The sequence below is a fragment of the Salvelinus alpinus genome, chromosome 4, assembly GCF_045679555.1.
Source record: "Salvelinus alpinus chromosome 4, SLU_Salpinus.1, whole genome shotgun sequence".
Taxonomy (NCBI): domain Eukaryota; kingdom Metazoa; phylum Chordata; class Actinopteri; order Salmoniformes; family Salmonidae; genus Salvelinus; species Salvelinus alpinus.
The window spans coordinates 23,102,691-23,116,518 of NC_092089.1; the positions used below are offsets into that span (position 1 = coordinate 23,102,691).

At 42.8% G+C, this 13,828-nt stretch overlaps 1 protein-coding gene across 1 annotated transcript; it reads left to right on the forward strand.

Moving 5' to 3' along the window:
* Nucleotides 1-7: 7 nt before the first annotated feature.
* LOC139573062 (mucin-2-like) lies at nt 8-7,735 on the forward strand. The gene is made up of 2 exons (XM_071396079.1): nt 8-4,946; nt 5,134-7,735. The coding sequence occupies exons 1-2, from the start codon at nt 221-223 to the stop codon at nt 5,520-5,522; spliced, it is 5,115 nt and encodes a 1,704-aa protein (XP_071252180.1). The 5' UTR covers nt 8-220; the 3' UTR covers nt 5,523-7,735.
* The last annotated feature ends 6,093 nt before the right edge of the window (nt 7,736-13,828 follow it).

Genomic DNA, 13,828 nt, shown 5'->3' on the forward strand with positions numbered 1-13,828 from the left:
CACAGACCAAGTTCCACCTGAACAGTTAACTACTGAACTAACCTCTGATCCAGCGACTACTGTACCTGTTCAAAAACCAACTACATCCAATACCACAGTGCATGTTTCTACTGAACAGTTAACTACTAAACAAGTAACTAGAGAACATGAAACTACTGTACCTGTTCAAAGCATTATCTCATCGTCTGCACCAACTACCACAGAACATGCTTCAACTGAAATGTTAACTACTGAACACTCAACTAGAGAGAAAGTGACTACTGATTACTTAACTACAAGTGCTTCTACTGTCCCTATCGACAACAGTCCCTCAACACCAGTACCAACTACATTCAATACCACAGAACATGTTTCAAATGAACAGTTAACTACTGAACACCTAACCTCTAACCCACTGACTACTGTCCCTATCCAAAACAGTCCCTCAACACCAGTACCAACTACATTCAATACCACAGAACATGTTGCAACTGAACAGTTAACTACTGAACACCTAACCTCTGACCCACTGACTACTGTCCCTATCCAAAACAGTCCCTCAACACCAGTACCAACTACATTCAATACCACAGAACATGTTTCAACTGAACAGTTAACTACTGAACACCTAACCTCTGACCCAGCAACTACTGTACCTGTTCAAAAACCAACTACATCCAATACCACAGTGAATGTTTCTACTGAAGAGGCAACTCCTGAACGCTCAACCTCTAACCAAGCCACTACTGCTTACTTACCTGCAACTACTGTACCTGTTGGAAACACCCCCTCAACACCAGTACCAACTACGTTCAATACCACAGTGAGTGTTTCTACTGAACAGTTAACTACTGAACACCTAACCTCTGACCCAGCGACTACTGCACCTGTTCAAAACAGTCCCTCATCGTCTGTACCAGATACATTCACTACCACAAAGCAAGTTTCAACTGAACAGTTAACTACTGAACACCTAACCTCTGACCCAGCGACTACTGTACCTGTTCAAAACATTCCCTTATCGTCTGTACCAGATACATTCACTACCACAAAGCAAGTTTCAACTGAACAATTAACTACTGAACACGTAACCTCTGATCCAGCGACTACTGTCCCTATCCAAAACAGTCCCTCAACACCAGTACCAACTACATTCAATACCACAGAACATGTTTCAACTAAACAGTTAACTACTGAACACCTAACCTCTGACCCACTGACTACTGTACCTGTGCAAAACAGTCCCTCAACACCAGTACCAACTACATTCAATACCACAGAACATGTTTCAACTGAACAGTTAACTACTGAACACCTAACCTCTGACCCAGCGACTACTGTACCTGTTCAAAAACCAACTACATCCAATACCACAGAACATGTTTCAACTGGACAGCTGTCTACCAGACTCCTAACATCTGAGCCACTGACAACTGTACCTGTTGGAAACACTCCCTCAACACCAGTACCAACTACGTTCAGTACCACAGTGCATGTTTCTACTGAAGAGGCAACTCCTGAACGCTCAACCTCTAACCAAGCCACTACTGCTTACTTACCTGCAACAACTGTACCTGTTCGAAACACTCCCTCAACACCAGTACCAACTACGTTCAATACCACAGTGCATGTTTCTACTGAACAGTTAACTACTGAACACCTAACCTCTGACCCACTGACTACTGTACCTGTTCAAAAACCAACTACATCCAATACCACAGTGCATGTTTCTACTGAACAGTTAACTACTAAACAAGTAACTACAGAACATGAAACTACTGTAACTGTTCAAAGCATTATCTCATCGTCAGCACCAACTACCACAGAACATGCTTCAACTGAAATGTTAACTACTGGATACTCAACTAGAGAGAAAGTGACTACTGATTACTTAACTACAAGTGCTTCTACTGTCCCTATCCACAACAGTCCCTCAACACCAGTACCAACTACATTCAATACCACAGAACATGCTTCAACTGAACAGTTAACTACTAAACAAGTAACTACAGAACATGAAACTACTGTACCTGTTCAAAGCATTATCTCATCGTCAGCACCAACTACCACAGAACATGCTTCAATTGAAATGTTAACTACTGGATACTCAACTACAGAGAAAGTGACTACTGATTACTTAACTACAAGTGCTTCTACTGTCCCTATCCACAACAGTCCCTCAACACCAGTACCAACTACATTCAATACCACAGAACATGCTTCAACTAAACAGTTAACTACTGAACACCTAACCTCTAACCCACTGACTACTGTCCCTATCCACAACAGTCCCTCAACACCAGTACCAACTACATTCAATACCACAGAACATGCTTCAACTAAACAGTTAACTACTGAACACCTAACCTCTGACCCACTGACTACTGTCCCTATTCAAAACAGTCCCTCAACACCAGTACCAACTACATCCAATACCACAGAACATGTTTCTACTGGACAGCTGGCTACCAGACTCCTAACATCTGAGCCACTGACTACTGTACCTGTTCAAAACACCCCCTCAACACCAGTACCAACTACGTTCAGTACCACAGTGCATGTTTCTACTGAAGAGGCAACTCCTGAACGCTCAACCGCTAACCAAGCCACTACTGCTTACTTACCTGCAACTACTGTACCTGTTGGAAACACCCCCTCAACACCAGTACCAACTACGTTCAATACCACAGTGAGTGTTTCTACTGAACAGTTAACTACTGAACACCTAACCTCTGACCCACTGACTACTGTACCTGTTCAAAAACCAACTACATCCAATACCACAGTGCATGTTTCTACTGAACAGTTAACTACTAAACAAGTAACTACAGAACATGAAACTACTGTACCTGTTCAAAGCATTATCTCATCGTCAGCACCAACTACCACAGAACATGCTTCAATTGAAATGTTAACTACTGGATACTCAACTAGAGAGAAAGTGACTACTGATTACTTAACTACAAGTGCTTCTACTGTCCCTATCCACAACAGTCCCTCAACACCAGTACCAACTACATTCAATACCACAGAACATGCTTCAACTAAACAGTTAACTACTGAACACCTAACCTCTGACCCACTGACTACTGTACCTGTTCAAAACAGTCCCTCAACACCAGTACCAACTACATCCAATACCACAGAACATGCTTCAACTAAACAGTTAACTACTGAACACCTAACCTCTGACCCACTGACTACTGTACCTGTTCAAAACAGTCCCTCAACACCAGTACCAACTACATTCAATACCACAGAACATGTTTCAACTAAACAGTTAACTACTGAACACCTAACCTCTGACCCACTGACTACTGTCCCTATTCAAAACAGTCCCTCAACACCAGTACCAACTACATTCAATACCACAGAACATGTTTCAACTGGACAGCTGTCTACCAGACTCCTAACATCTGAGCCACTGACTACTGTACCTGTTGGAAACACCCCCTCAACACCAGTACCAACTACGTTCAATACCACAGTGAGTGTTTCTACTGAACACCTAACCTCTGACCCAGTGACTACTGTACCTGTTCAAAACACCCCCTCAACACCAGTACCAACTACGTTCAATACCACAGTGCATGTTTCTACTGAACAGTTAACTACTGAACACCTAACCTCTGACCCACTGACTACTGTCCCTAGCCAAAACAGTCTCTCAACACCAGTACCAACTACGTTCAATACCACAGACCAAGTTTCAACTGAACAGTTAACTACTGAACTAACCTCTGACCCAGCGACTACTGTACCTGTTCAAAAACCAACTACATCCAATACCACAGTGAATGTTTCAACTGAAGAGGCAACTCCTGAACGCTCAACCGCTAACCAAGCCACTACTGCTTACTTACCTGCAACTACTGTACCTGTTGGAAACACCCCATCAACACCAGTACCAACTACGTTCAATACCACAGTGAGTGTTTCTATTGAACACCTAACCTCTGACCCACTGACTACTGTACCTGTTCAAAAACCAACTACATCCAATACCACAGTGTATGTTTCTACTGAACAGTTAACTACTAAACAAGTAACTACAGAACATGAAACTACTGTACCTGTTCAAAGCATTATCTCATCGTCAGCACCAACTACCACAGAACATGCTTCAATTGAAATGTTAACTACTGGATACTCAACTAGAGAGAAAGTGACTACTGATTACTTAACTACAAGTGCTTCTACTGTCCCTATCCACAACAGTCCCTCAACACCAGTACCAACTACATTCAATACCACAGAACATGCTTCAACTAAACAGTTAACTACTGAACACCTAACCTCTGACCCACTGACTACTGTCCCTATCCACAACAGTCCCTCAACACCAGTACCAACTACATTCAATACCACAGAACATGCTTCAACTGAACAGTTAACTACTGAACACCTAACCTCTGACCCACTGACTACTGTCCCTATCCAAAACAGTCCCTCATCGTCTATACCTACTATATTAATTTCCACAGAACATGTTTCAACTGAAAAGTTAACTACTAAACACCTAAATACAGAAAGAGCACCTACTGTACATTTTCAAAGCATTTTCTCATCGTCAGCACCAACTACAACAGAACATGCTTCAACTGAAATGTTAACTACTGAACACTCAACTACAGAGAAAGTGACTACTGATTTCTCACCTACAAGTGCTTCTACTGCTAATGTCCAAAACATTTCCTCAACGTCTTCACCAACTACGTTCAATACCACAGTGCATGTTTCAACTGAGGAGGCGACTACTAAACACCTTACTACTGAGAATGTAACACATCAATCAACAACTGAGCCTGCAGACACAGAAATGCAACACAGCATTACACAAGCGACTACTGAACATACTTCTGCCCTACATATAACCACAGTGGTTGAGACTGCTCCATACAGTACTGCAGAGCCTGTCGGTATCTCCACTGTTATGCCAAATGAAAACAGTCAAGGTGTAAGTCCAGGTAACTTTCATCATTATATCACAATGTTTGACATGTTGAAAGCCTAACCGTCTATTTTTTGTTTGGCAGTGGTTTTATGTTGTTTCAAAGATGTTATATTACAGAGCAGAGGTCTAAATGCATACAAATCTACATTTTGTTGAATGGGCTCCATGTTATCTATCTTTACTATCTTTATTTCTCTCAGACAACCTGATATTGATCCGTGAGAACATGACGTGGAACGAGGCCCTGAGCTACTGCAGAGAGCACCACGTTGACCTGGTCTCCATCACTACAGAGCTGCTTCAGTACTGGGTGACAGAGAGGGCTGCCAACGCCACCTCATCCCACGTCTGGGTCGGCCTGCGCTTCACCTGTTCATTCCACTTCTGGTTCTGGATCAGGTCTGATGCAGGCTGCTACCAGAACTGGGCCCCCGGGCACGGCTCAGACAGCCAGCAGGACTGTGGGATTGCAGGGGCTGTAGAGACCACCGGGAGGCAGCAATGGGTTAGTCTGGAGGAGAACAAGAGGCTCAACTTCATCTGCTACAAATGTTCTGGGGACAGTGGTGAGGGGTTGATACATCCCTGATTCGGCCGACTTCTGTATTATGTATGTTTCTTGTGCAACGTGAAAAATGTACACTACCGTTCAAAAGTTTGGGGTCACTTAGAAATGTCCTTGTTTTTGAAAGAAAGCACATTTTTGTCCATTAAAATAACATCAAGTTGATCAGAAATATAGTGTAGACATTGTTAATGTTGTAAATGACTATTGTAGCTGGAAACGGAATATTTTTTATGGAATATCTACATAGGCGTACAGAGGCCCATTATCAGCAACCATCACTCCTGTGTTCCAATGGCACGTTGTGTTAGCTAAGAGGCGACTCTGGGATGCCGGTCTTCTAGGCAGAGTTCCTCTGTCCAGTGTCTGTGTTCTTTTGCACATTTACATTTTTAATTTTTATTGGCCAGTCTGAGATATGGCTTTTTCTTTGCAATTCTGCCTAGAAGGCCAGCATCCCAGAGTCGCCTCTTCACTGTTGACGTTGAGACTGGTGTTTTGCGGGTACTATTTAATGAAGCTGCCAGTTGAGGACTTGTGAGGCGTCTGTTTCTCAAACTAGACACTCTAATGTACTTGTCCTCTTGCTCAGTTGTGCACCGGGGCCTCCCACTCCTCTTTTTATTCTGGTTAGAGACAGTTTGCGCTGTTCTGTGAAGGGAGTACACAGCATTGTATGAGATCTTCAGTTTCTTGGCAATTTCTCACCTGAATAGCCTTCATTTCTCAGAACAAGAATAGACTGATGAGATTCTGAAGAAAGTTCTTTGTTTCTGTAATCGAACCCACAAATTCTGATGCCCCAGATACTCAACTAGTCTAAAGAAGGCCAGTTTTATTGCTTCTTTAATCAGAACAACAGTTTTCAGCTGTGCTAACATAATTGCAAAATAGTTTTCTAATGATCAATTTCTCCCAATCAGAGTTATCACTAGACAAAAAGATCTCCTTTAATTTCCATAATTCCTTACTGAGGGTATTACATTTTTATCAAAATGAGGCTTATTTTATTATCTGATATAATCAGCGGTGTACTTTTTCCTGAGAACTGCTCTGTGATTGAACGGCTTTATTTATTTTTAACCTTCATTTAACTAGGCAAGTCCGTTAAGAATAAATTCTTATTTACAATGACGGCCTACCGGGGAACAGTGGATTAACTGCCTTGTTCAGGGGCAGAACAACATATTTTTACCTTGTCAGCTCAGGGATTCAATCCAGAAACCTTTCTGTTACTGGCCCAATGCTCTAACCACCAGACTACCTGCCGCCCCCAAGCTTTAGGGCTCGATTAAATCTATATCACCCAACTTCAGCGCTATTGAAATGTAAAGGGAATTTAAATGCAGCGTTTTGACTGAATGCAGTCTCCACTAACGCCGGAACATTGCCTTTAAATTTAAATCAAGCTATAGCTCTGACTTTCCGCTATACGGATCGAATCGAGCCATTTGACAACCTTCGGGAACACTTTTTTGGGCTAATCCATCTGCAGATGCTCTACAGATTGTCTACAGACTATTAGTTACATTTCAACTATCTATTAACCCTAGCTCCGACCCTTACCTTAACCCTTATCCTAATCCGAAATGTAACCCTAGCACTAGCCCTCACTCTAACCCTTATTCTAAACCTAAACCGAACCCTAACGCTGACCATAGCAATTCTCATACTTTATATATCTCATATTCTATATTGACTTGACTTTTAGAAAACAGTTTCCTGAAGCATCCAGATACACGTTTAATTAATATATGGTTTATTTAATATAATGGTAACACTTTACTTGACACCTAGCATCATAACACGTTATGACACAGTTGTAACTATGTCATAATATGTCATAACAGCTGACATAACTTATCATAACCTGTCATAATATGGTCATAACACTGTCATGACACATATATTTAGACCTGTTGTGACATATATTGTGTTATTTTACTTGACAACAGTATTTTTATGTTACATAACGTTTTCTGAAATTGACCATATTCAATTAACAGGCATGTTATTGATGTCAGACGTGCACCTGCCCCAATGTTCTGTTGCTGATGACTGGGATGAAACCAGGAGCAGGACAAGACTCCCTCTTTTTGACTTATAACTGACATAAGGCCATATACGTGATAGGCCTATCTAGTTTACATGATTCTGATAGTTAGAATGCTTCTTGACAGTGTCATTACGTGTATTTTCTTAGTACATTAAAGTGGCACAGTATAGTCATAATGATTCTTGACAGTGTCAAAGTGTATTTTCTTAGTCCAAGTAAAGTGACATACAACGGTCATAATGCTTCATGACAGTGTCATAAAGTGTATTTTCATGTGTCCAAGTAAAGTGACATAGGATGGTCATAATGCTTCATGATAGTGTCAGATAGTGTATTTTCTACAAGTCCTTTAAAGATGCACTGTGTAGAAATCGCTCTTCCATTTCCTGGTTGCTAAAATTCTAATAGTTAGCCTAATTTCGGTTTATGTGATTTAACAAGTAAGTATAGTGTAGAGAATCATTGTACCATATAAACTGCTGTGAAATATGTTTTCCAGAACCACAAATATAGTCTTTTCAACTGTTTGAAGGTGGTGTACAGAACAGAAAGTAAAAGACGCAAAAACAAAAAAGGATTTAAGAAACAAACTTTCAAATGAAAGAAAACTTATTGGCAAGGAAAAAACACATTTTAATAAATTGTGTCATAACCAGCCATAAAATAACACAATATACATTACATGACCATGTGTGGACTCATGCTCGTCGAACATCTCATTCCAAAATCATGGGCATTAATATGAAGTTGGTCCCCTCTTTGCTGCTATAACAGCCTCTACTCTTCTGGGAAGGCTTTCCACTAGATGTTGGAACATTGCTGCGGTGACTTACTTCCATTCAGCCACAAGAGCATAACTGAGGTCGGGCACTGATGTTGGGCGATTAGGCCTGGCTCGCAGTCTGCGTTCCAATTCATCCCAAAGGTGTTCAGTGGGGTTGAGGTCAGGGCTCTGTGCAGGCCAGTTAAGTTCTTCCACACCGATCGTGACAAACCTTTTCTGTATGGACCTCGCTTTGTGCATGGGGGCATTGTCATGCTGAAACAGGAAGGAGCCTTCACAAAACTGTTGCCACAAAGTTGGAAGTATAGAATCTTCTAGAATGTCATTGCATGCTGTAGCATTAAGATTTCCATTCACTGGAACTAAGGGGTTTAGCCCGAACCATGAAAAACAGCCCCAGACCATTATTCCTCCTCCACCAAACTTTACAGTTGGCACTATGCATTCGGGCAGGTAGCGTTCTCCTGGCATCCGCCAAACCCAGATTCGGCCGTCGGACTGCCAGATGGTCGGACTACCCTCCAGAGAACGCGTTTCCACTGCTCCAGAGTCCAATGAAGGCGAGCTTTCCACCACTCCAGCCGACGCTTGGAATTGTGCATGGTGATCTTAGGCTTGTGTGCGGCTGCTTGGCCATGGAAACCCATTTCATGAAGCTCCCAGCGAACAGTTATTGTGCTGACATTTATTCCAGAAGCAGTTTGGAACTTGGTAGTGAGTGTTGCAACTGAGGACCCAACAATTTTTACGCACTATGTGCTTCAGCACTCGGGGGTCCCCTTCTGTGAGCTTGTGTGGCCTACCACTTCGTGGCTGAGCCGTTGTTGCTCCTAGATGTTTCCATTTCACAATAACAGCACTTACAGTTGACCGGGGCAGCTCTTGCAGGGCAGAAATTTGATGAACTGAGTTGTTGGAAAGGTGGCATCCTATGACGGTGCCACGTTGAAAGTCACTGAGATCTTCAGTAAGGCCATTCTACTGCAAATATTTGCCTATGGAGATTCCATGGCTGTGTGCTCGAGTTTATACACCTGTCAGCAACGGATGTGGCTGAAATAGCCGAATCCACTAATTTGAAGAGGTGTCCACATACTTTTGTAGATATAGTGTATGTCACAACATATGTAAACATATGGGCAATGACAGTGTTATGACCATATTATGACATGATTATGACCGTGTCATACCGTGTTCTGACTCCTGGAGACAAGTAAAGTGTTACCAATATGTCATATAATACAATTCCAAAAAGAAAACATCATTTCATCCCTTATCCCCATAGAAATATCTGCATGGCTCAAAATCCACCTACCTCTTGATTGCTACTTTTTCCACCATAACTCTGAGAATTGCTATTCACTTGTCAATTACTATGGACTATTAGACCCGAGTTTGTCACAGCGTTGCAGGCTGTCGATGAAAATGGATTGGTCAGTGGGCCTCCATGCCCTCCCAGCAGTTCAATGTTAATGTCCCTTTACGTCCTGCCACCTGGCCCCTGGGTTAGCCCTCCTCCCACTTTTCTCACCCTCGTCTCCTCTTATGTGCTGTCCAGCTGGCTGTGACCTCTGACCCTGTTACCCTCACTCCTGACCCCTGGAGCCGTTCCCATGACACCCTTTTGTGAGCACCTCTCCATGGTGACCCATGGTCACTCCTCCTCCCTCAACCTCTACAGATTATTGGGGGGAAATAGCATGTATGACATAATTCAAATGCATTGGGATCAGTGCAATGTGACCTCATTTGGCCTATTCCCATACCAACCTAATACCACAAAATGACCATTAAAAAAAGTAGGACAGCATGATAGAAACATAGGCTCGGACTATATCACTGAGGACAAATGTTGAATATAAGGGAAACTAATTTTGCCGTCATGAACGCTCTGAGCCCAAGTCTGTTGTATCATACATTAACCAAGCTCCTAAAGAGTAATGCTATATTCAATGTGTCTCTCTATGGAGAATGCCTTTGCATACCTTATCTTAGACCCAGAAGCTCTTTGCAATTCTGTCAAACTATGGCTAATTTAAAACATAGTGTTATACTTTTTTATAAACACTGTACACCAAACGCATGTTGGCCTGCCTTACACACTATTGTGTTAACAAACTGAAATGCAATGCATTAGCATTAACAAAGTATTCATTGACATACATCTTTATTTCTGCGTAATATTATTACCAGATTACCAGCAAACAATATTTTATGAAGATTGTTATGAAGATTGTTAGATCTCTCCAACTGCCATGTGCACCTCTCTCTCTCCCTCTCCCTCTCTCTCTCCCTCTCCCTCTCGCTCTCTCTCTCTCACGCTCTCTCTCTCTCTCTCGCTTGCTCTCGCTCTCTCTCTCTCTCACGCTCTCTCTCTCTCTCTCTCTCCCTCTCCCTCTCGCTCTCTCTCTCTCTCTCTCCCTCTCGCTCTCTCTCTCTCTCCCTCTCGCTCTCTCTCTCTCTCTCTCTCTCTCTCTCTCTCTCCCTCTCTCCCTCTCTCCCTCTCGCTCTCTCTCTCTCTCTCTCACGCTCTCTCTCTCGCTCTCTCGCGTGCTCTCGCTCTCTCTCATTCTCTCGCTCTCACTCTCTCTCTCTTCCCCCTCAGTTAATTGTAATAAAATAGATTTGAGGCCCAATCTCTTAGTTAACCACAGTGCTTCATGAAATGAGATGGATAGAGGGAGAGAGGGAGAGGCGGACATGGAAAAGACAGACTGAAAGACCAAAAGTTGAGGATGGACCGAGGAGTGCGGAATGAGGGGACTGGAACTTGGAATGGGAATACATTTGGTAGAACGTTTGACAGTAAGGGAGTGTTAGGTGTATAGGTAAGATGTATCTTGGTGGAGATGGAGTAGTTATCAATATTGATGGTGCATTAAGATTCTGTAATTATAACAATGGCTACCGATTTGTTTGTTGTTATGGTGAATATGGAATAATTTATGTGTCACGCCCTAGCTATAGAGAGGCTTTTTATTCTCTATTTTGGTTAGGCCAGGGTGTGACTAGGGTGGGCAGTCTATGTTATTTTTTCTATGTTGTTGTGTTTCTATGTGTTTGGCCTGGTGTGGTTCCCAATCAGAGGCAGCTGTCTATCGTTGTCTCTGATTGGGAGCTATACTTAGGTAGCCTGTTCCAACCAGTGTTTGTGGGTAGTTGTTTTTTGTTTCGTATCTGTACCAGACAGAACTGTTTCGGTTATTCTTTTTGTCATTTTCGTGTTTAGTGTTCGGTTGTTATTAAATACAAAATGAACATGCACCACGCTGCACCTTGGTCCTCATCTTCTTCTCTTGAATGCCGTGACATTATGTAAAATGTGAAGGTGTCTATGATTCAAATGTAAGAATTTATATCAACTAACATTTGCAGCTTTACATAATTAAGCATACAGGGGCTTTCCAAGACACATATTAAGCCTCGTCCTAGTCCTATCAAATAACCATTGATAATGTTTTTAGTTGTTCTGTCTCTGGGATACCGGCCCATAGTGTTTAGTATAAATTAAGTTGTGAAATGGAGTCTGAGTTTATTTGAGGAGAGAGAGCTTAAATGCACTTTCCTACCCAAAGACATAAAACTGCAGTTGGATTCCTGGGAGGAACGTCCACAGAGCATTCTTGATACACACGTGATAGTTTTGAGTGTGAAAAACACAGTAGCGTTGCAGTTCTTGACACACTCAAACTAGTGTGCCTGGCACCTACTACCATACCCCGTTCAAAGGCACTTACCCTCTGAATGGCACACATACACAATCCATGTCTCAATTGTCTCAACGCTTAAAAATCTTTCTTTAACCTGTCTCCCACCCTTCATCTAGACTGATTTAAGTGTATTTAACAGGTGACATCAATAAGGGATCATAGCTTTCACCTGGATTCACCTGGTCAGTCTATGTCATAGAAAGATCAGAAGCCTCCTCTCTAAGTTTGCTTTATTCACTGCTTTAGCACACTCCGCCAACCCTGATGTCCTAGCCGTGTCTGAATCCTGGCTTAGGAAGGCCACCAAAAATTCTGAAATTTCCATCCCCAATTACAAAATTGTCCATCAAGACAGAACTACTAAAGGGGGCAGAACTGCAATCTACTGTAGAGATAGCCTGCAGAGTTCTGTCATACTATCCAGGTCTATGTCCAAACAGTTCGAGCTTCTACTTTTAAAAATCCATCTCTCTAGAAATAAATCCCTCACTGTTGCTGCTTGTTATAGACCCCCCTCAGCTCCCAGCTGTGCCCTGGACACCATATGTGAATTGATTGCCCCCCATCTATTGTCAAAGTTTGTACTGCTAGGTGACCTAAATTGGGATATGCTTAACACCCCCGGCCATCCTACAATCTAAGCTAGATGCCCTCAATGTCACACAAATGATCAATGAACCTACCAGGTACAAACCATTCTTTCTTAAGTCTTCGAAAGCCAAGTGAACAAACAGATCACCGACCATTTCGAATCCCACGTACCTTCTCCGCTACGCAATCTGGTTTCCGAGCTGGTCACGGGTGCACCTCAACCACGCTCAAGGTCCTAAACGATATCATAACCGCCATCGATAAAAGACAGTACTGTGCAGCCATCTTCATCGACCTGGCCAAGGCTTTCGACTCTGTCAATCACCGTATTCTTATCGGCAGACTCAACAGCCTTGGTTTCTCTAATGACTGCCTCGCCTGGTTCACTAACTACTCCTCAGATAGAGTTCAGTGTGTCAAATTGGAGGGCCTGTTGTCCAGACCTCTGGCAGTCTCTATGGGGGTGCCACAGGGTTCAATTCTCGGGCCGACTCATTTCTCTGTATATATCAATGATGTCGCTCTTGCTGTGGGTGATTCTTTGATCCACCTCTACGCAGACGACAGCATTCTGTATACATCTGGCCCTTCTTTGGACACTGTGTTAACTAACCTCCAAACGAGCTTCAATGCCATACAACTCTCCTTCCGTGGCCTTCAACTGCTTTTAAATGCTAGTAAAACGAAATGCATGCTCTTCAACCGATCGCTGCCCGCACCCGCCCGCCCGACTAGCATCACTGCTCTGGACGGTTCTGACTTAGAATATGTGGACGACTATAAATACCTAGGTGTCTGGCTAGACTGTAAACTCTCCTTCCAGACTCATATTAAGCATCTCCAATCCAAAGTTAAATCTAGAACCGGCTTCCTATTTCGCAAAAGCCTCCTTCACTCATGCTGCCAAACATACCCTCGTAAAACTGACTATCCTACCGATCCTTGACTTCGGCGATGTCATTTACAAAATAGTCTCCAACACTCTACTCAGGAAATTGGATGCAGTCTATCACAGTGCCATCCGTTTTGTCACCAAAGCCCCATATACTACCCACCACTGCGACCTGTATGCTCTCGTTGGCTGGTCCTCGCTACATATTCGTCGCCAACCCCACTGGCTCCAGGTCATCTATAAGTCCTTGCAGGTAAAGCTCCGCCTTATCTCAGCACACTGGTCACCATAGCAACA